We start from the raw sequence: 23118 nt of genomic DNA, 5'->3' as shown, positions 1-23118 counted from the left end.
CGTCTTTATTACTCACAATAGCTCCTACATACTAAGAATTCCATCAAGTACTGATCAGATGGGAGCTCTATCTAGAAATTTCCCATCTGCATTACTCAGGGTCATGAAGACTGACGACAGAACACCTACAAGAGAAAGAAATCAAGCCTTCCCAACTCCACCATTATCCAAGAGAGATGCAGCTTCATTTTTAAACAAAGAATAAATGTAGGTTTTTTTCAAGAAGTGTATTTGCCCTCACGGCCTTGCTCTCCCATGGAGTGCCGTCAGGGGACGCAGGTGACAAATGTCTCAGGCGCTGGACTGTTAAGAGAAAACTTAACTCCTGGCCCAGCCTGCAGAGGCCACAAGCACGGACACAGCAGCAGTTCAACCTGGAAAAGCCAATTTCTTCGGCAGGGGGTGGGGGGAGATGGTCTTTCCTGTTGAAGTAGAGACTATCTTGAGAACTGCTGCACATCAGAGCTTCAGGCCAGGAGAAGGCCACCATACAGTCACAGCATTCATTTCAAATATGGCCAAAAATACACTTCCATTCATCAGACAAGGTGCCCAGACTTTGATTTTGACTCGGAAGTCACACTTTAATCTCATCCTATAAACAGTGAATTTGCAGAAGCCGGGCCCGTGTTTCATTCCACAGACATCAGTAATCTCAGAGAGATTTTGAAGAGTCCAACAAAATTCTACCCTCTTAAAAAAGCAATGGGATGGGGGGGGGGGGGGTGCGGTTTGCACAGGGAGTCCTATATTTGTACTTCTAGCTTTGATCCTTGGCTACAAATGGACAGTTGTTGCCAGCAAGGCCACTGCCCTCTCTCACCACCTCATGGAGGTGAGTGGCAGCCCTCTGCCAGCTGGCTGGTTCCACAACAATATTAAAAACACAAATCTATATCCCCAGGTGAAGAAACAGAAAGAAATAATGAATGTATCTGTGTGGAAGGAGGATGACCAATCAGGAGGAATGCAGTTTTTCGATTTCCTCTATCAATTCAATGACAAGTGCTAATGAAGCCCAGAACCATGGTCACATGAATAAATACTTGTACTGCCCCTCACTTCTGAGGTCTCTTTGCCAACGAAAGATTTCACAAATCTCCTTCAAAAGAAATTGCTATTTGAAAAAAAAAGTATTCCTACAATTTTGTATTTTTGAAATCCTATCTTTATAGGGGGTTCCAAAACTACTCCTATTTATTTAAGTGGTGGCTATTATAAGCAAAGGAGAAAGCTGGGGTTTAAATCCTGGCTCTGCCCCATACTAGTAGTGTAAGCAAATTGCTAATCCGCCCTAGTGCAGTTTCCTATATTTCTAGAAAATGGTTCGTTCTGAAAGTTAAATGAGCAAAATACAGGTGAAGTGCTAGAACAATAACTGGCAAAAAGCAAGAGCTCAGTATAGGTTCCAGCTATCACAACTACTGTAAAATTCTAAGAAAAAAGAGTCCAGCTTCCCTTAAATCTAGTCAAGATGCTTTAGCTGGCCACAGGGTTTGCTGGATCTCAGATGAAATTTATAGGAAGCAAATGAAATTCAAATACAGCTAATAGCTCCCCTCTCTTACTGTGTAATTATGTGTACTCATTATTTGTGTAGCATGTTATTATTTAAATGTCCCTAATTTCAGCCCCAGCAGGCCAAGGGCCCTCAGAGTGGCCGAGGCCTCTGCCTCTGCCAGCCTTTCTGAAGCTTTTGTCAATTTATTACTGCCGGGAGAAGTGGCACCATCTACAGCAGAGAGTAGACAGAAGGCTCACATCCAGCAGAAACCTTAGCATCGCCTCCCCTGAAGCCTGGCTACAGCCAACAATTGTGTAACAACGGCTTCAATTCCTACAGACAACCCACTGGGATGTCCCAGACTCAAGATTCGTTACCTCCAGTAGGACAAAAAAAAATTCTTCCCTCGTCACTTCGGAACCACAAACCAAGACTGAGGGCAAACATGGATTTTATGACATCAAGTATGAGGTCTCTCTACTATCTTATGTCTGCTTGGCTTATTACGTCTCTACCAGACCTGCACAAGGGGCGTGGCTGAGCCCAGGCACTCAGACAAGCTGCTGTTGTTGGCACCCTGTTAGCAGACGCCAGCCCCCGACCCTCCTCACACAGGAGGCCAGGGCAGGGGGCTGCTTGTTCATCATCCTAGCATGCCTGTGATTTCGCAGAAGTGATGTCAATTCATTTCCTAATTAGATAAAAATTATGTCAAGCCCATTCCACTGTGAACTCAAGATATTTTAAAATTGAATTTTCCCAGGAAACTCTGGCAAGACCAATAACCAAGAAACATCTTTGCTTTGAAATATAGGGGGGAAAACAAAACACCTTGTTTTCAATACTACTGTTGCAAAGATAGGATGCCATTTTCCTCCATTCTGGATTCTAAAATAAGTACTGGATTCAAAGTTACTTGAGCCGTAATTCCAATTCTGCTACTGCAGCATAAATAACCATGTGCAATTAGGAAGTTACTACCACAGAGAACACACTCACAGAGCCCACCAACAAGAATGTCATCTTGCCCTCACAGACAGAAACCCCACAGGTCTCAGAGGTACCTCCCTACCCACGATCCTCAAGCCATGAAGCATGAGAAAGGGAGCACAGGGGGCAGAAGCCCCACCAACACCGCCCTAGCCGGGGTGCAGGCACCTACTCTCACGTCTGTCCCGTCCAGTTTCATACCACACCTCCCAGCAAGGGCTCTGTACTGGACAGTTTCAAATTCTACTGTCAGATAACTTTCTGTCACAATTAAAACTAAAACAATGGAATTATTTCAACTTTTGAAAGGGAACCTCCAGGGGGTAGGGGACCAAAAAAAATGAAAAGAGAAATGGAAAGGAAAGGCATGACTGTTAAAACCACTCTTGCCCCACCACTAACCTATCTTCACTTGCCCCACGATGAAGAACCCCAAACAGTGTGCTGTGATGTACAGCGCCAGACAAGGTCACTCTACTGCACAGCATACGAATGATGATCTGTTATAACGCATCCACTCAAACTTGAGTGATAAATGTAGACACGCACATATGTACACACATATGTACACACATGTACACACCTTCAGAGAGAAGGCTGCTTGCAGTTCTCACTACCCATCCCCACCAAGAGCCTTGGAGGCTGCCGGCTACTTCAGCTTTCTCTGGATCACACCCCCCTAGGACAGCACCCTTGAGATTCGGGGACCTACAGAGAGGGACTTATTCCCATGGTAACGCGTCTGGTTTCCATGCTTTCCAGTAGCCCCCGAATAAGAAAGCACACATTGTTTAACATGCTAGCTGCCTTTAAGAAAATTATGCTTAAAACACACACAAGTTCTAAAACGAGGAGATGTATTTACTTAGAACTGCTATCGAAATCCAACATGCGGAATAACAAAAAGGTGGCCTTGGAATACAGCCTGCACAAACACCAACATGAACCAGAAAAGGGCATGCAGACACCAACTTCACAACCAAAAGAGGGGGGAGGAGGGAGGGAGGGAGGGAGGGAGGGAGGGAAAGGCAAGTCAGTCTGCATCAGGGTGAAAGGCAAACTACCACGACAAACAACAAAGACCACCTTTTTTATGGAGGTGGTAAAAGAATGATTTAAAGTCTTCAATGATCCCAATAGACATGTACGTGCCAACTTTTCTTAGAATTCCTTCCTCGGGATCGTCAAGCCCCGAGTATGCCAACGAAAACAGGAGCTACATTTGGCCAACTAGCTGGCAGCACTAGTTGCTTCTTGAATGCTTTATCTTAGCTTTTGTTCTTTTACCCAAATTCCACCATTATTGAATCCTGGACACCCGGCTACCTTCTTGTCCTAAAAGCAGATTTTTCCCAGTTGGGTGGGTTTTTTAGTTGTTAAAAGATTCCTAAAGCACAAAGGCATCACCACTCCAGAACAACAGAATGAGAGCATGCCTTGTCACAGCAGTAAAATCTAACCCCGTAGCAGCAGCCACTGCTCTACTATAACCCCAGGATCCAGTGATATTCTCCCCCCGTCACCCTCCCCTCAAAAACTTAAGAGCAGAACAGTATGTTCAATGTGAAGCAACGTCAACAAGACTGATCACGTCAAATGCTCTCTAAAAAGACACATGGCTTAGCAATTACTCCATTACAGGCAGCCAAGAAATGGCGGGGTCCCTACCTGGTAGGAGACCCATGAACAGATAGGGGTCCAAGCTGTGTAACTAACTGTGGCAACAGATTCCTCAAATTATTTTGCTTCTGCACGTGTGAAAGATTCAAAACGGGCCTTTCCCATACACATTGGCTCAGACTTCAGGCAGTTCTTGTTTCAAGTCACACAGTACTAGAAGAGGGTGACAGAACCTGGGTGAATGGCAGGGCAGACCCCGGTGGTGTTCAGGAAGGCCACGTCAGAACACCCCGCCACGGCCTTGTGGAAAGGGAGCGCCAGAAGGTCCTGTCTGGAAGCACTGGTTCCAACAAGAGGCTCCCAGACAACTCACCTTACAACTAAGCAGGATGGAAAAAAACTGGACGCCCTAAGTCAGCCTGTCGCTCTGCCCCCTGGCAAGCTGTCAGGTTCCCCATGTGTGATGACTCTTACCGGAGGATCATAGCCAGAACTCAAAAAGAATAATAGGGGCTTCCCTGGTGGCGCAGTGGTTGGGAGTCCGCCTGCCGATGCAGGGGACGCGGGTTCGTGCCCCGGTCCGGGAAGATCCCACATGCCGCGGAGTGGCTAGGCCCGTGAGCCATGGCCGCTGAGCCTGTGCGTCCAGAGCCTGTGCTCCGCAACGGGAGAGGCCACAACAGTGAGAGGCCCGCGTACCGTAAAAAAAATTAAAAAAAGAATAATAGGATCTCCTCTTCCTTATCTCCTCACTCCAAACAAGTACAAACCAGAACACGGTCAATTCATTCACATTTATCTAAGATTCTAGGAGATTAACGAGAACAAGAGAGGCTGTGGAATACAGCTGCAGCCACAACCCCCGAAATAAAATATAAATAGTAACCAAATGCTAGTTCTGAAACGGTGTTCACTGGATGATTTCATCCGAGTCACACTAACCCTGTTAAAAACAGACATCAGAATAAACTCAGACGGGAGCATGTTTCTCTCCAGGCTTCAAGGACCCACTTCATACCCATCCAGGATGAGGGACGCTTCGGACGCACGGGAACTCTGCCTCCACTGCCCACCTGCGGCTGTGCGGCCACCTGCCAGCTTGATCAACAAGGAAGGAAGCAGGGCCTTAGGAGGCTGCTGAGCCAGAGAGAGTGGCAAGGGCTGCAGGCCCACAGGTTCAGGCTACTTCCTATATAAACAGGGCGTAAGCACCAAAGTTGCCCCATTTCAGCGAGATCATCAAAGGCTTCTTCTGCCCTCATACTCGGGTAGAAAGACAGATATTCACAGAAAAACCTGTAAGTCAGGCTCCACACTCAATCCAAGAACGGGCAGAAACCAGATCGCAGCCCTGGTCTTGTCTATAGGGCGCAGACTAAGGCACCTTGCCAATTATATTATGCAACATACAAAGGAGCATCAAAACAAATCTATAAACCCAGCGGGATGTCCAGAATAACTGCCGTTAGGGGCCCAGCCTGCGAAGCACGAGCCGCCCAAAGCACATCCATTTCGGAAACAAGGCCAGGCCCAGAGACATCATCCAAAACAACAAAACAGGCCACTCACCATTCACTGCTTTCAGGCTCCCAGCAATGCCTTCACCATGCTGCCTCTTCTGGGCATTCTTGAACTCCTTCAGAGACAAATAAAGGACTTTACGTACCACCCTTTCTTCTGACCACGGAATCCCATCACTGTCATCCTGGAGAAACAAGGAAGAATGGGGAGAGGGGATTACTTAACGGCAAGCAAGCAAATGTTAATTAAGAGTCAGAATAAACTTTAAAAAAAAAAAAACCAACAAATCCCAAACAAGTATTAAGTGACTGAGACCAAGTTCCGGAGCTCAGAACTACCTCCTATAGTGGAGGGAGGGCACTGGCCCTTCCTGGAGAGACCACAAGCAAAGAGCTACCCCTCAGGCTGTAAAGGGACTGGAGGAGAGACACAAGCATCGCACTTCCTTTACATGCCCCGCACCAAATCCCGTCATTCACTGGTAATAGAGAAGTTTTATATTCCTGGCAAAGTTTAGAAAAAAAAGGAGTTATTGCAGTCACAACAGGAGGTGTAATGCATCACTGTACTGGAGTTCTTTAAAGCGAATAATGCCAGAATGTAGGCACCTTACAGACACGAGCTACACCCCTTTGGAAAGTTTACTTACTGTTGGTGTTGTGGTTTGGTGCTACTTTCAAGGAATTTACAGTTCCGTCAGAAGAAATGAAACTGGATCTGTACTGGCCTTTTAAGGTGATGAATCACAAAAACGAGAGAGGGAGAGGGACCACTGCAGAAAAGGGCAACGGATCTTTGTGGACTAGAGAACGGGGTGGCAGGGGAATGGGGGGATGATTTTTGAAAAAGAATACATACAATAGGTCTTGAAGATTCTCATTTAAAAGTGTGGCTCCCTTATGTCAAAATAAAGGTGAGGCGGGGGGCACACCAAAGAACCAGAGGGCACTCCAGCAATTCCAGTAGTAAACACACAACGACAGACTGCAGACCAGCAGGGATTGAGGCAGGACAACAGCCAAGTCTGGGAAGACGGAGATGGTCGATACCGGTGCCCCAAATGAGTTCACTGTTTTAGGGAACCGGCAAGAGAGTTTTTTATTTTAAGGTTTAAAGAGTTGCTTCACACAGCTTGGGATACTCACAGGTTCTCTTCTGTGGATATCTGCCTACTGTTTGCTAATCTAACAAGTTCTTACAGTCACACACCTACTTCAAGACTTAAGCATTTTATGAGTTCAATTTAGAGATGGAAGGATTATGGGCTTCTCAGTTATTTGGGGCCTTAAGAGAATAAGGAAAACATTAATACCCCAGTAAAGCAGGATTTGGGATACTCAGGTTCCTTTTGTTCAAACAGGAGGCCAAATACCCTAGAGTCAGGCTGGTGCTATTACACTCAACATCCAACAGAACTGGGTTTTTTTACTCCCTGCCACTTACCCGGCCAACTAAACCCTCCAGGGGCCGAGATAAGGGAAATAGATTATCCAAGGTCTTCTCCAGCTCACAAATTCCTAAACGCTGCATAAACACACACTACATCTTAGAAATCCAACCACACAGACTCTAAAACCCTAAGTAACTGAGGCGGTGCTCCTGTTAAGCTTCCAGAATTTCTTAGAATGACAGTGATTCTCCATTTCCATAACAAGGGGAAGAGAAGGCCTGGGAGAAAAGAGCTAGGATTTCCACCTAGCCCGGATGTCCTTCACTTCTGCAGACCTGCCAAGCCGAGGCTTCCGTCACCTCCAGAGGCAGAAGGCACATCCTGTGTCCCCAGTCGCTCTCCTAAGACAGACAAGGCATCTACAGACCAGGGTGGTGGTCGAGTCCACACATGAAGGCTGAAGGCAGACTTGGCCTCCACCCTGCGGGAGGAACACAGGTTACTTCTTAACCACCACTGGGTCCGAGTCACCAGAGACCTGCCAATTGCATGGCTGAAAACCAGGAAAACGAAGCGCTCTGACCAGACCCCACCTGAGGAGCCCAAGGAACCAACCTGCATGAGAGGCAAATGATTCAGCTACACAACACGTGGAAAGCACAATGAATCACTCTTGGCAACAAGCAACGCCCCTCAGTGTGAAAATGCCTCTAGCATTTTGGTTTCAACTGAATGATAATCTTAACCTCGGGAAGAGTTCATGCTCGCTGGGCTGAATTCCACCTTTCAGGATCCAGGGAAGTCTGTCGGGCAGAGTTCTCTTCACCACCCCCAGGTTCCTACCCTCAGCATTCAGGTCTCCACAACAAGCCAGGCTGTGATTATAAATGATTATTTCCTACATACACAGAGTTTATAAATTGTAAAGCCCCAAAATAGCTTTCAATGTAAAATTCCTGTGACGATTTACTGCTTCCTGTTCAGACTGGTGCCTTCATTTTGGCTCCAGGCCTCCATATGGGAGAATTATACCCCGACAACTAATATCTAATTAAAACATAAACCATGTGAGAGGAAAACTCCTGCAAAGGAAGATGCATTTAAGGTTCACTTAGTTGACACCAGCAGCCCCATGACCCCTATAAAGTACTTTAAATACAGGAGAAGCAAATCCAGGACACAGAGTATGGGGTTTCCAGTTCTAGACATTAAAAATCAAACAAAACAACACACACACACACACACACACACACACACACACACACACACACACACACACACACGAGTTCTTTTATAATCTAGAATGCTGGTCAAGACTTCCCTCAGTGTTGATGCAAGGTGCAAACCTAGCAGGTAAGAAGTCGGCTCTGCTCTGTTTCCAAAAGCTCAGCAGGTAAGAATTCAGAGATTAGAAATCCAACTGCCATTCACAGCTGCAGAGTCACGATGAATCGCTACATTCCGCTTACACCCCTCCCTACTGGGAGGCTAGCAAGGTGGGCCTGCACCCAACCACGAGGCAGCACAGGGCTGTGCAACCTAAGCTGCGAGTCCTGGAAAGCCGGAAAGAAGGTATTTCAGAGGCCTAACGCTTACCCACCCTTATCATAGTTCTGAAGGACCAAGTACTGAGCGCTCTAGAAAACAACCCAGACGTAACTAACTCCCTCACCAGAAGTCAAGCAACTCAGGTGAACCCCCCTCTTCCCCGGCCACCCCCCAGCCCAAGAGCTTCTATGACCTTTAAGTCCAGCCCTCTGTTATATTGCCCCCTGTTCAGCAGCTGTCTTATTGAGAAGTAATGTCTCCATGGAGTCAGGAAATCGTTTCTCGTGCTCAGCACCTGAAACATGCCTGACAGAGTGAGAGCTCAGGATTTCTGAAAACTGTACACTCAGCCTCACACCTCCCATGTACCATTACCCACACTTGGCCTGCCAGTGCCCAACTTCCAGAATGGGTTAAGTGAAGTGCCTGAAATCACTCTAATTCCTGACTGAAACCACAGCTCCTCCCCAAAAACACTCCCCACGGTGACTAATCCAACAGGGCCAGGCGACACCTCACATTCTCAGCAGTAAGCGTGTCAGTGTCCTAACACAGGGGCCACACCACCCCTTCTGCCACCACCTAGAGCTCCCTGCAAAAAACAGCGCCCATCTCCAAGTCCACATGGCCTTACAGGGCCCAAATCCGCGGCCCCTGTTGCAGTCCCTTACCCTCAGCTAAACACCAACCAGTTCATTCACAAAATACCCCTTCTGAGTTCTCCCTGTTCTTCTTCCAAGGAACAAAGTAGCCAAGCATTCAGTCCATTCTACTTTACTGGTCAGCTTAATAAAGGCAGACACAGGAGGAGGCATAGCCACTGATATGGAGTCTAGCAGCCTCATTCTCATGCAAATTCAGCTGCCCAGAGTGTGTGTCTATTCTTGTGAACTGCATTATTGATTTAAAAACAGCTCTTGTCATTTGGAGTTTCCATAAGACCTCTAGGTTAACAGACCATCTAAAACTTGAGAAGAACAATCAGGCTCCCGATGACACACCACCTTTCCTCATTTCCCCCATCTCTTACTTGTTTCTCCCCAAGACCAAAAGATGCTTTGCAAACACTGAAATAAACAAAAATAATTGGGTCTGCTGGCTGTAGCGGGGGGGAAAAAAATCTTCACATAGATCTAGATTCACTTGGCTATTGACTGCGAAAAATCACTTTCTTTAGCGAATGGAAGACTGAGTAATAAGACCTTTAAAAGTAAAAGTGACAGGGTTTTCTTTGCATTTGTAAAATGTCTACCATTCTTTGAAATAACTTTGAAAATGGCAACAGGTCAGGAATTAAACTAGAATGTTTATGGTCATACATGATCTTTTCATTAAAAGGAAAAATAACAGCATAACCTCATGCTGCCCCAAGTTTTATAACAGACATGTAAGAAAAAGGGGCACAGAAGGTAAGCACATGAAGACACTACACACCTTGCAGTAAACAGCACCATCTAACAATTCTCCAAAGCCCACAGTCCAGGTTAGAGATATAACAGCCTTGTACATCCTTCCATACCGTTGCAACTCCAAGTGTGCTCCAAAGACCACCAGTGCCTTAACCGCTTGGCATCTTGTTAGAAATGCAGGCTCATTTTAAGATCCTCTGGTGATTCCCATGCACATTAAAGTTTCAGAAGCTCTGCTGTACACACTAGTTCCCCATTCTGCCCATTTCACGTCACTTTCTAACCTCCATCACGATACAGGCAAAGGTAAAGAAAGATGAGGTGAAATCCCAAGATGAATACTTCTAACAACCATCTAATTGTTGCCATTTTTACTGTCAGAATACAGAAGTCTATATTAACATATTCTGAGAACTCTTCCCTTTGACGTCTGTTCACTGAACTAAAACAAGCGACCAAATAGCAAAAAGCGAAATCAACAAAAAAGCTAAGACAAGTAGTGGATAGTTCCTTGAATCATTCTTATGTGACATGATGTCTCAAACCCTCATTCTCTGATTACCCAATTTGGAATGACTTCCCTTTAAAAAGGTGACATCCAGAATTAAACACACATTCCAACATGTGAATAATACTCTAGAACAACAGGACCAACACATGCAATAAGATCATTTCTATTTCCGTGCACAATCCAGAAGCTGGGATACATTTTAGTAGCCACATTACACAGCAGGACCTCATTAAGCTTGCAGTTAACTGTACCCTCCAAGGTGATTTTATTGGGGGGCGGGGGGATCCTTTTTTGGCCCCCCCACTACAAAGCAACAAAACCCAAAGGAAGGCTCCAATCCAACAAAAATCACAGCTCCCAGTTGTAGAATTGTTTTTCTGTAATGCTCTCCTGACCTCTAAGGTAAAAAACAAAAACAAAAACCAACACAACAGGCCACAGAGGGTCATGTGTGAATGAGACCATAAACCAAGTTGTCCTCCTTACCCAGGTTTACTGGACAGGACAGAAAAGAAGGTACGGGATTTGCTGGGTGCAGGTTGCTGTGTCTTCCCCACACACACCGTCATGGAGAAGGGCTGGGTTTGTGGACATGGGCGTGGCATGCATGACTGTTTTCAATGTGCTTGAGTGCCCAGCCCAACCTCCACTGACGGCATAAATTCAAATCAACGTTAGTTTAAATAAAGCCCAAAAAGGATCTTAATATAAATAAATTTGCTGACCATTCAAACTGCCCCTCCATGGCCCACACTTCAAAACACTGGGTTATTGATTTAACATGCTCTAACTACACCAAGAGTTCTTCTAATTGACTGCGTCAAAACTGATCAGGTCAGTGATGCAGTAAAGCCATGCCCTCCATTCAGCCACAGGCCTGGGCCAAGCCTTCCCGGGCTTCTGCTCTCCAGTGATGGCCAGCTTTTCACCAAGCTGGGCTTCCAATCCTCTTCTGAGCGCCCAGATGCTTTAGTGCAAGGAAACAGGGACGTCCAGGTCAGTCAAGCTTACAAAACAGGTGCCAGGCAGAGGACAATACCCCTGCAGTCATAAGGGAAGTATATAAAAAGCGATAATGATTGCAGTCATCCCTTGTTATCCACGGGGGATTGGCTGCAGGACCCCGCACAGATACCAAAGTCCCAGGAGGCTCAAGTCTGTTATAGAAAATGGTTATTTTATACAATAACCATTATATAGGTTATTATATAAAGGTAGGTCTGCATATAGCCTACCTACATCCACATCCTTCCTACTGTACACTTTAAATCAGCTCTAGATTACTTGTAATACCTAACACAATGTAAATGCTATTTACATTTTTACTGGTGGGGCAAGTATTTACATATTTGCTGGTGGAGCAAAGTCAAGTTTTGCTTTTTGTATCTTTCTGGAAGATTTTTCCTGAATGTTTCCAATCTGCCATTGGTTGAATCCAGGAATGCAGAACCCACGGTTGTGGAGTGCCAACTGTATGACAATGGCAAACGTCTCCTGGGTGCTCGCTGTATACCAGACGTTGGGCTCAGCACTTGCTTGCACAGTTAATGCTCGTGATTCTCTGCTCGGCCTCCCCTTCGGACAAGGGCCACACCATGCTTTCTCCCTTTAGTTTAAAAGGGATGGGAAAGGACGGAATCACGAAACTCGTGGTTATCATTCAGAGATGAGTTTCAGGGTCTTGCCCAAAGGCGCCGTGGCTGGAGAGAAGCAGGAGCACCTCAGGAACCCGCTATGAGTCCGCCGGTCCACTACGGGGCAGGTGTCAGATCAGGAAGCGAAATTCTAAACTCAGAAATTTGTTATTAAAGAGAAAACATCAAAAGGGCAACTCACATTGGCTGCTAAATGAAAGCACCATTAAAATTACTAATTTCAAGGGGTGAATATAAATGTTATATGAAAAACAAACAACTCATGCATCAGCTAGAGCTGGAAACTACTAAGAGGAGAAGGCAGAGGAGAGGAAAGGAAGGAGGGAGGGAGTTCCTCTCACTGGCCTTTACAACCGGCTTCTAGAACTGAAAGAATATCAATTCTATGGGCATCTCTCAAAGCATCCTTATGCAATTTCTCTATGTCTCCATTTTTTTTATGGTTTCAAATTCAGGCCATCTTGACTCAAGAGAGGGAAAACAATGATGAAAAAGCACAGGTTCTAGGGAAGCCCATTTCTTATCAAATTTAAAAAAATATTTTCTAACAATTACAACTATTTTAAAAATGAAATGGGTCCCCCCTGCCCACGGAAGGTAGTGACTTTCCCACTACTTGCGAGCAAACTGCGTAAGAGTCTCATCCATCACAGGTAGAGTGACCGGTAACTTATCATCGCAGCCAAGGGCACTGCTAATGATGATGCTGGGACAACTGATAGAAAACTGGGACGCAGGTCAACCAGGGACTAGGCCCCTTCCAGCAGATTTGAATCCATTATTTTAAAAAAAGGTCTTCACTACCACACAGATCATTTTTAACAACATCACCACATAAAATAAAGCCAACATCCACGACATAGTGGGATAAAAGTGTGACACACACCTGCGTTTTTAAGTTGAAATCCAGAACCTCCCACCAATGTTTTAAATTTCAACCTGCGGGGGGTTGGGGGTGGGACTGGTAATGACACACGGGACAGACGCAGAAGCCACCACGTTCCACAGAAAACACTCCTGCTTCCACAGGGAGGGAGCACAGCACGTCACATGCTCTTCACAGCCTCCGGTAAGTAAACCAAGCAGATGGGGCTGTGCAGGTTGGGAGAGAAGAGAACATTCAGGTTCACAGGCAGGAAGACCTTCTCCTAACACGAAACCCCTTATTAAAACTTATACAGGGCTTCCCTGGTGGCGCAGTGGTTGGGAATCCGCCTGCCAATTCGACAGGACACAGGTACGAACCCTGGTCCAGGAAGATCCCACGTGCCGCGGAGCAACTAGGCCCACACATCACAACTACTGTGCCTGAGCTCTGGAGCCCACGAGCCACAGCTGCTGAGCCCGTGTGCTACAACTGCTGAAGCCCGCACGCCTAGAGCCCGTGCTCCGCAACGGGAGAGGCCCGCGCACTGCAGCGAGGGGTGGCCCCCGCTCGCCGCAACTAGAGAAAGCCTGCGTGCAGCAACGAAGACCCAATGCAGCCATAAATAAATAAATAAATAAAATTTATTTAAAAAAAAACTTATACAAGTGCTGAGACAAACAATTATGTGTTTAGATTACAGGAGCTACTGGATGAGTTACTAATACCACAATATGCATATATCTCACTTCTGTCAAGGCTCTGGAAATGGAGGGATTTGTGACTTTCCACTTCCTTTTCTTAAAAAAATAAAGTGTGATGTCCAGTTCCAGTGCTCAATTCCACCCTGGGTTGGATTAACAGAAAATGCCAAATGGCAAGGCGGGGTATGGGGCGGGGAATTGATGGCTGCAAAGAGATGACCAGCAAGAAAAGCAAATTTAAAAGACCTGCTCCAGGAGGGAGGTGGGGAGAACGAATTTCCTCCTTCCAGGGAAAACCATCTGGAAAACTCTACATGCATGCCTTTTATTTTCTAGAGCACAAGTTTTGCATATACCTGCTATTAAATAATCCTACTTAAGGCAATTGGTTGCTGTCTGAAATATCAGCCTCTTCCATCAACAGTTTGAGAGAACAACAAAGGCATCGGAAATAATAGTAGTAATTTGTTGGGGGTGTTGATTCTTGGCACAGACTCCATACAAACGAGGATTTACAGAGCTAGAGAGAGAGGGAGAACACTGAAGGATAAAGTGAGAGAGAGGCACAACTTAGGCTAAAACTACTGTCTCTTCCCCTTTTAACAAAATATTTTCTCCATTGGAAATCAACTCAGTTTCTCAAATCGACTTGATGCTAATCCATTTTTTAAAATTCCATAAAATGGTTCACCTGTCAATACTCAAACATCAAAGAGAAATCGGGGAATAGTCACACCTAGAAATTAGATAAGTGGCCAGGAAGCCACTGACTTACTGAACTTGTGAATGATGTTCCTTTGCCTTGGTTTTACATTAAAAGCACTTCAAGCAGCAAATTTCCTCCGACAGACATGCTTCCCAGGATAAAGCAAACGGTCTGAAAATGCTTATGCAAGGAGAGTTTTACTTCTTCCAAACTCCCATTAAATAATGTGTACTTATCTTTGATTACCGCCTATTTAAAAAAAAAAAAAAGCTACAGCTGAAATTGGATTAAGAACTTCTGCTGAAAACGGTTTATTGCATAACACAACTCTGACAGCCTGAATCTCCGGCCACCAACTGAGCCTTTATAAAAATCTGCTGGGCAGCTGCCAAGTCAGCCCTTTTGCCTCTGAGCGTGTCCAACACCGCCGTTGTCAAGGCAGCAGCAGCACGGGCTGCGCCGGCGCACGTTCACTGTTAAACAGTGCAGTCAGGGACCAGCAGTGAGGGCCATGCAACACAGCACTCAACCCCCTGCAATTCTTGGTCTGACAGTTTGTTGTTTCAACATAATCAAAAAGGACTCAAGATCTAGAGCAGCATTATCTCCAAGAATCCAGCAGCAAACAGACTGGCAATCTACCTTCAGAATGAGGGCGAAATTAAGTCAAATTACAATACTTGACCGATATCTTAGAAAAAGAAATCAGAATGAGGGACAATCCAGTATCAGCAATGCCAACGTGCGACTCCAAAATGGCCTCATTTGGGAATAAATTATTAACAAGTAGGTTCCCAAAAGAATTCTGACTGATTTGGATCTTTTAATCACTACAGCCTTTTCATGTTAATAAGAATACCCCCCCAAATCCCCCAAATGGCATATTCTAAGCTGAACTATCCAATACAGTAGTCTCCAGCCACAAAAAATTAAGTTCCTTAAGTTGTAGTGTACACATTTCAAGAACTCAACAGCCATGTGTGTCCCAAAATGGACAGGTCAGCTAAAGAATGTTTCCATCATCATTGTAGTAGAGCAACGCTTATAATTAATTGGACAGGGTTGCAATAGACTGTATTCCTTGCTCGTGCATTTCATTACGTCCCTGAGATTCTTCAAAACATGTACCTTTATGTTCTACTCAGGAACAGGAAATTTCTGGAATATGAGACTACCTTGCACAAGAAAGCCAGAGTCTAAAGTAGGTAAGAACAGATATCCACCCATACAACTCTCAGGGAAGTGGTTCCAATTTGCTCTGCTACATGTGGCCTTTCAGATTGGCAGGGAATATACATGAAATTCAGGGGATGAAGTCTAAAATTCTCGTCTACAAGGAAGCCCTGAAGATGCACACTGCTTTAACATGCCTTCAAATCATTTTCTAAGGAATTCCCCTACAAAATTCATCCTCTGGGTTAAGAACAGACAAAAGCCAGCACCCCACCAGCCAGTCTCTCAGCACCAATAGGGTGACGCCTCCTGCCAGGGCCAGCCAAAGTTATCGGCCTATGAGCTGTGGCGAAGGCTTAGGGCAATTTTTACCCTCCTGTTCCTTCCTCCAGGCCCTGGGACACTGCTGGGTCACTTTAGGGGCTCTGTCAATACCTGACTGACTTGCTGGCTTTTTTGGCTCATCAAGGACCTCCATCCTGGAAATAAGCATGTAAGTGTCCATACATTCGCTGGGGACTCGTTGGTCATGCTACATTGTAAAACCATTAAGGCCTTGGGGGGGCCATTTTATGAAAAATTTCAAGTTATAGTGAAGTAAGTACACAAATAAACTTTGTCCTTGAATTTAACATAAATTGACAACGCATCACATTTGTCCTTTCCCACTTTTTCCTCCAGCGGTCCCCAGAGTTAAGGACCACCCTGGGATTGGTTTGCACCCTGTCATTACAGGCATGGGTCTCCAGAAATAATTTTAATGCCTGTCACCCCTCCAAACAGTGCTTCCCACTAATAGAGAATGCAGGTCACTGTGTAGCAGGCCACATACCACTTGCTTCTCATGCATTCTGTCCTCTACATTTTACAACTAGCCAGTGAAGCAGCATCACACAAACATCTCCAAATCATGCACATGAGGTTATGAGGTTAACACAGACAGCATCCTGACTAGCCTGTGTGACTCCAGAGGACCCGCCACGTGGTCTTTTTCATCTTCGTGCTCCCAACTAGATGAGTCTAGTATACAGCAGGCATTCAAAAATACTTCACTAGAATAAACACATATTAACAGGGGTAAGAGAGACCTGGATTCCAGTTCTGGAATTCTCTATTTACTGATGTACAAACAAATGACCAAGGGAGTGGCTCTCAACTTGAGAGCTTGTGAGCAACAACTCCGGAGCTTAAGAAAGCACACACTGTGGCTGCCACCCACAGAGCTCTCCCAGGTGATGTTGATGCTGCTGCTCAGGGAACACACTTTGAGAACCGCAAGTGTACACAGCCTCGCAAGGGACCTGACTCCCACCTCGCCTTTGCATGAAAACTGTTCTCACTGCCATGAAACACATTATAATTGCTAAATCCAATGCAATTTATTGGTAACCTGACTCTCCCCTGGTTTTCCTATTTCCTCTCCCCCACTACCTTCAACTCTGATTCCTCCGCCCATCCCAATCTCTGATTATGATCTAAATAATAACTGCAATGCATTACTTTCTAGAACCATCAATCCAAGGGGCTCTTTCCCCTACTCAAAAGCTCTGTATAGCTCCCCAATGGCTACTACAGGGGGAATTTCCAAATTTCTTAGCATGGCCTACAAAATTATCATTAACCCAACTTACCGTAGAGGTTTTAAGTCCTTCCCGCTCTAGAGCTTCCAACACCACTACCCCCCAACAGACAAGGGGTGAGCATCTCAAGTAGAAACAATAGCTCTCATCCTTGCATCCCCATCTCAAAACAGATTATCAGGAAACAGGAGTACTGGTGTATTAACTAAAAATTGATCATGACTTCAACAATAACTCAACAGTAAATAAAGAACAGACTCTCTAGGGACTTCCCTGGTGGTGTAGTGGTTAAGAATCTGCCTGCCAATGCAGGGGACACGGGTTCGAGCCCTGGTCCGGGAAGATCCCACATGCTGCAGAGCAACTAAGACCATGCACCACAACTACTGAGCCTGCGTGCCACAACTGCTGAAGCCCACGAACCTAGAGCCCATGCTCCGCAACGAGAAACTACCACAATGAGAAGCCCGCACACCACAACAAAGAGTAGCCCCCGCTCGCTGCAACTAGAGAAAGCCCACACGCAACAACCAAGACCCAATACAGCCATACATACATACATATATACATACATACATACACAGGAAAAAAAGATTTTCTAAATACACAAAGATAAAAGTCCAACCTCAAATCTCTTTCACATCAATACTTTAGTACCAAGAAATATATAAACAGTCTATTAGGCTCAATTTACCAAGTATGTCTGTTTCAGTATTTTCCCACAGCTTTCAGTTTTCATAATGCATAGAATGCATGATCTCTGTGACCAGGACACTTAGTACAAGATATCAATCTTATTCAAACTGAGATATTTCCTACCAGTTAAGCCAGTTCCTAGTCCAATGACAAGGTTTAACCATATTACTATTTCACAATGGTTTGCAAAGATCACAATTATTTCTGCCACCTAAACAAAACTGGAAACATTTGCTGGCTCCTGTGTCCAAGCCAGTTCTAGCATTGCTTCTTTCATGCAAAATGAGATTTCCTGCCGTTTCTTCAGCTCCATAAAACAGCCTCATAGACCAGTGAATGATTCAATGAAAAGATTTATGCTTACCTATAGATGGACAAAGCTCCTCCAAAGTCATGAGGGCGGACCCCCCAAAAGGGGACATGGCATATGTGCAGTCTCATTTTCAAGCAAAGCTGTTAGGGAAAGCAAATATGGCCTTCTAGAAGCAACGTCATGGTCCTTCCTATGCTGACATTTCACAGTGGTAAGAGAAACAAAACTCATGTTGTGAGCACAGTGGATATTAAGCAGAAGTTTCCTATTTACACTTCAGGTAACGTGTGTGAAAGAATAAAGCAGAAGTGGGGAGATGACAATTTTACTCTAAATGGGAAACCATGGGAGAGTTCTGAGCAAAGAGGTAACAGAATTTGTTTTACATTTGTAAAAACTTGCACAGGCTGCTGGGTTAAGAATAAACCAGCTTAGGGGGTGATGAAGGAAGGTTGCGACAACTGCCTACACAAGAAGTGAGAACCCAGGAGGCAGCGAGAGGCTGTGAGGACTGGTTACATTCTGGAAACACTTAGAAGGCAAGAAAAACTGGGTGCTGATGATCTATGTGACCAGGACCCTTAGTACAAGTACCCGTGAGAAAAGAAGAGTGAAAGATCAACCCCAAAATTTTTCATCTCAGGACATTTCCTTTCCTTTCTGGAGGAAAAAAGGGCACTTCTGAAAAGAGTGCTCCGAAGCAGACAGAAGGGAGAGAGGAACCAAGAGTTTCGTTTTTAGACATGCTGAGTTGGAGCTGTCCATACAGACCCTAGAGGAGAGGTCAAAGTTCAGGCCACGTGTCAAAGCTGGCGATCTGAATATAGCTGCTGGTTCAACAGCCAACCTAGACTCTAACCTTAGGTACTTTATCAAAGGTTCACCTCTTCATTGCAAGTTAAGGGTGAAGTCAGGTAAAGGCTGGCTGACCCAGACAAGTCATTTTATGGCTAAAAGGGTTTTCAGAGACTTAGGGAAAATGAGGCTTTCAAATAAAGAGTGAATGAAGGCAGAGGAGTGAACATGGAAGGAAGAAAAGGAATGTTTCACATGCTCCAGAGGCATTCTAGAAACATCCACATTGGATGCAGCCCTAAATTAAGTTCAACAATATGGCAGAGGAGACCTCAGAAACCCATTGCTCGGCTCAGGCCATATTGTAGCCCAACGGCTGCAGCTAGTAAGAAAGTTCTGTGTAGCCACGTGAAGTCATAAATCACTCACACACAAATCCAGACACCCCTTCTTATATTTAGCTTCACGTGCAAATGAGGAAAATGACGACATCCACCCCTAGGCAGACAGAGGCAGGCCTGAGGCCCAAAACCTGCTCACAGGATACCCTGTACGGCAACAGAGACTACGCAGACAAGTTTTCAAACGGACACAAATCAGAAAGACTTGCACAGGGCTGAAAACAAACTACAACCTGTTTTCTCTCAAGAGAATCGCGGAAGGATCCAGAGCAGAGCAGCTCCTTCTGGACACCCTAAGACTTGGTGGAAGAATACAGGAAATAATGCCCTCTAAGTGGTCGACTCTATTTTCTATCATACCCACCCATGAGTCACATCCCACTGCCATACCCATGTTGTGCTTTCTCTTCGAATTTCTATTTTCTCTGCTGAAAACACACTGAACAGGGGTTCCCAGAAACCCATTTTCCCATCTCCCTAAGCAGTCCTCCACCTCCACTGCTGGTGACTAGTGTTCCAGTCTGCGCAGCACAGGAGGTTGGCTGCCCTGGAAATCCCCTGGGGAGCTTTATCGAGGACAGACCTCACCACCATCCTCTGACTCAATGGTCCAGGGTAAGGCCTGCACCCAGAGATTTTGGTAAACTCAGAGCTCGGTCCCGGCACCACCCATCCATCGCCACTGCCACCTTTGATGGAATCACAGTCACACTGCATTAAAATCGTCCATATCCTGACAATTCCCTAACAGCAAGCCTGGTACACATTAGGAGCTTAGTAAAAAAAACTGTTGAGGAAATGAAGCTTAAAAGAAAAGAAAAAAAGGACGTAACTAAGGAAACCAGGTAACTATTTAAATAGAACACAGAGAATGTTTTAATACACTCTATTTTCTTGACATTAACCCTCTAAAATTGAGAATTCAGTATTCTCTAAACTCGAGAAAAAGTTTTAGCTGATACTAAAGCTTTCCTTTCTCTGAAACACAAAATGAGCCCCTACTACCTTCAAGGACAGAATCACACTGAATAAAGTACTCAAAGCTTCCTTACCTCCAACTGAATGAGGAAAACCAACCCTGCACGTCTGTGAGTCACAGCCCAGTTCTGAATTGCCAATAATACATACAAAAGTACTATCTCAGTAATACTATCAGGAAACTAGGTTACGGCTGTTCACTGATTTAATTCTATCAGGAGGGAGAGATTGGAAAGGTAGATCATCTTTGACCCAATATCCCATCACTGGGAACTAAGAACTAAATTAAGGGGGAAAAAACCTTCAGATGTTCAATTTCTCCTTAACCCAAAACTCAAGCCACTGCAGAATAACCCCAGCCCCTAAGTCAACTGTAGGACATGAATGAAGCTTTCGTTCCTCTTCTTGTGCCATCAGAACGAGGACTGTCGGGCTCTACTCTGAGATCTACTGCCCACGTTAACATATAATTCTATTTTTGCTTCCAGGTAAGTGGGCCTCTAGAGCACACTAGAGAGACCAAGCTGCCTGCCTGCCGCCTTCTTGCTAATATTCTCCAGTTACACAGCAGCTCTCAAAAAGACCTGTCCACCCCAAGCACAAGAGAAACAGATCTCACCCTTCCAACACGACAGTAGTAACGGACTGATTTTATCCTTAAAGTTAGGAAAAAGGAAGGGGCGGAGGAGAGGTTATCCTATACAAAACAATTCTCTTTTTTTATGGTCAGTTGGGGTTTGACAAAGTTTTCAGACCATTTAACAAAAGCCCTGACCTCAAAGAAAACACTTTCCAATTTTAACATACATGCCCACACAAAGAAACCCAGCAAGCACTCCCCAAGGGCCAAAATAAAATGCTCTCTAGTAATTACCATAAATAGAAAAGGAGAGATGGGCTTCCTGAGTGAGAGTACAGAGTACGAGAAAAACCACCAGAAACAAAAACATCATAAACAAAATTACATGGCCAACAATAAACTGGGAGGAGAGGAGACTTGCTTCTCAGTGAGATGCAAAGAAACACATCGGGAGATGCTCAAACAAGGGAAGTGGACACGTCTACAAGTCAGCAAAGGATACAAGGGTGTAACCTGCCAGCACAGCCCTTAAGTACAAAGAGAATCCGGTGACAATTCATTTTCTGTATGCAGTACAAACTGAAAAGTTTCCAGAAAATCCAACAAAATATAACTCAAGAAAATATTTGAGAATGGATGTATTTCTCATTACTCTCACTTATTCTTTCCCGTACATTTGGCATAAAATTTCCCAATCTATTCCAATGTCTTGGAATTTCTTAAAAATCACTAAACAGAATTACTTAGAGAGATTCTCCCTTAAAAACAGCTCGAGAGCCCGAGTGCCTCTCAAACGTAGAAGGCATCTGTCCATCAGTCCAACCACACTAGCTCCCACTGTGATGAGGATGTGATCATTTGCAATGATGACTGAAGTTCACTGACATGTACTGTTTAAATCACCTCCATAACGAACCTGTGATTAAAGATAGGAAGCACAGAAAACACTAATAATGAATGACGAGCACAAAAATAAGTCCATGCACCTGCCTCATAATCCTCACCATTCTGTATATTGTACGCATCTGATCAAGAATTGTTCTATTGTGAAACATGGTATCTTCAGTACCGCAAAACCCCATGCTATCTATACTTATGGTTGCACTCTTTGAGCTTAACCATATTCTAGGCAACCTTCTAAGAGATGCTGGTGAAACAATGCACTGATGGGGAAACAAATGGCTTGCCTGGGGTAGGAAAGGAAGACGAGGCAGAGGGAGGGCCTGTCAGTGGCTCCAGCACCATTGTCCTAGGACACTGAGCAAAAAGGCTTTGAGCAACCAGCAGTCTGAAGCCGTCCCTCTCATCTTTACCTGTTCGAAGAAATCTCTGAAACATATTCACTTTAAAATGGTTAAGATGATGAATTTTGTATTATGTGAATTTCACCTCAACAACCAAAACTTATACTATGATGTTAAATTTGCTAATCTCAAAACAAATTCTACTTAAAATTAACTTTGAGATATTGACAATAATGAAATTATTCCCATGTGAAAGTTCTAGAAATAATGTTACTGGCAAACTGGGTTTGAGTTTTAAAAGGCTTGTAAAATCATCCACTGATACGTGAAACAAATCCATAACCACTTTTTACCAAGTAAAAAGTTTAACAATTTCCAAATACAAAATATATCATTCTATGGCACCCTAAGCAAACCAAAATATCAACTAAGTTGATATTTATCATGTTCATTAGAAACTTCTAACAATGCATCATCACTGAAATTTTAAAAATCAATAGAATGTACAAGGAGACAATTCCTTCATATTATACACTTTCTGAGACCCATAAACTTCTTATCATAAGGGAAGGATGGGTGGGTGTGGGGTTCGCTCCCTCTATACCCAGAGCCTTGGTCTGACAAACATTAGTGACCAAATATACAGAAAGGGACAGAACCAAGTATTGATATAATAATCTCAACATTCTTCCTGATTTTCAGTATTTTTTCCTTTGCATCCTTGCTGTGCTCTGCAATGGTTTGAACCCATATCCCGAATAACTCTTTTGCACTTTTTTTTCCCCCTGCAATTCTATTCCTCTGGATCTTCCCTTATCACAATATTCATTTCTCAGTCAAATGTCACCTTCTCAAAGAAGGCTCCTCTGACCACCCTACCACACAATCTAAATAACTGATTTAACTTTCTTCAGAGCATTTATCACCCATAAAAT

General features: G+C 44.5%; 1 protein-coding gene across 13 annotated transcripts in view; it reads right to left on the bottom strand.

Annotated features, from left to right (window-relative positions):
- The window catches only part of JARID2 (jumonji and AT-rich interaction domain containing 2), a 241473-nt gene that overhangs the window by 120211 nt on the left and 98144 nt on the right, over positions 1-23118 (bottom strand). For 7 of the 13 annotated variants that reach the window (XR_013829978.1, XR_013829979.1, XM_079932718.1 and 4 more), the window contains exon 2: positions 5684-5750. Coding sequence is in view for 8 of the 13 variants with exons in the window: in XM_079932718.1 (XP_079788844.1) it covers positions 5684-5750 (67 nt within the window). In the remaining 5 variants the exon portion in view is untranslated. Of the gene's footprint in view, positions 1-5683; positions 5820-23118 lie in introns of those variants that run through there. The other 6 variants (XM_079932713.1, XM_079932715.1, XM_079932717.1 and 3 more) reach the window with 2 other exon arrangements.

Source organism: Stenella coeruleoalba (assembly GCF_951394435.1).
Source record: "Stenella coeruleoalba genome assembly, chromosome: 10".
NCBI classification, from domain to species: domain Eukaryota; kingdom Metazoa; phylum Chordata; class Mammalia; order Artiodactyla; family Delphinidae; genus Stenella; species Stenella coeruleoalba.
This window is presented reverse-complemented; position numbering and strand designations above follow the sequence as displayed.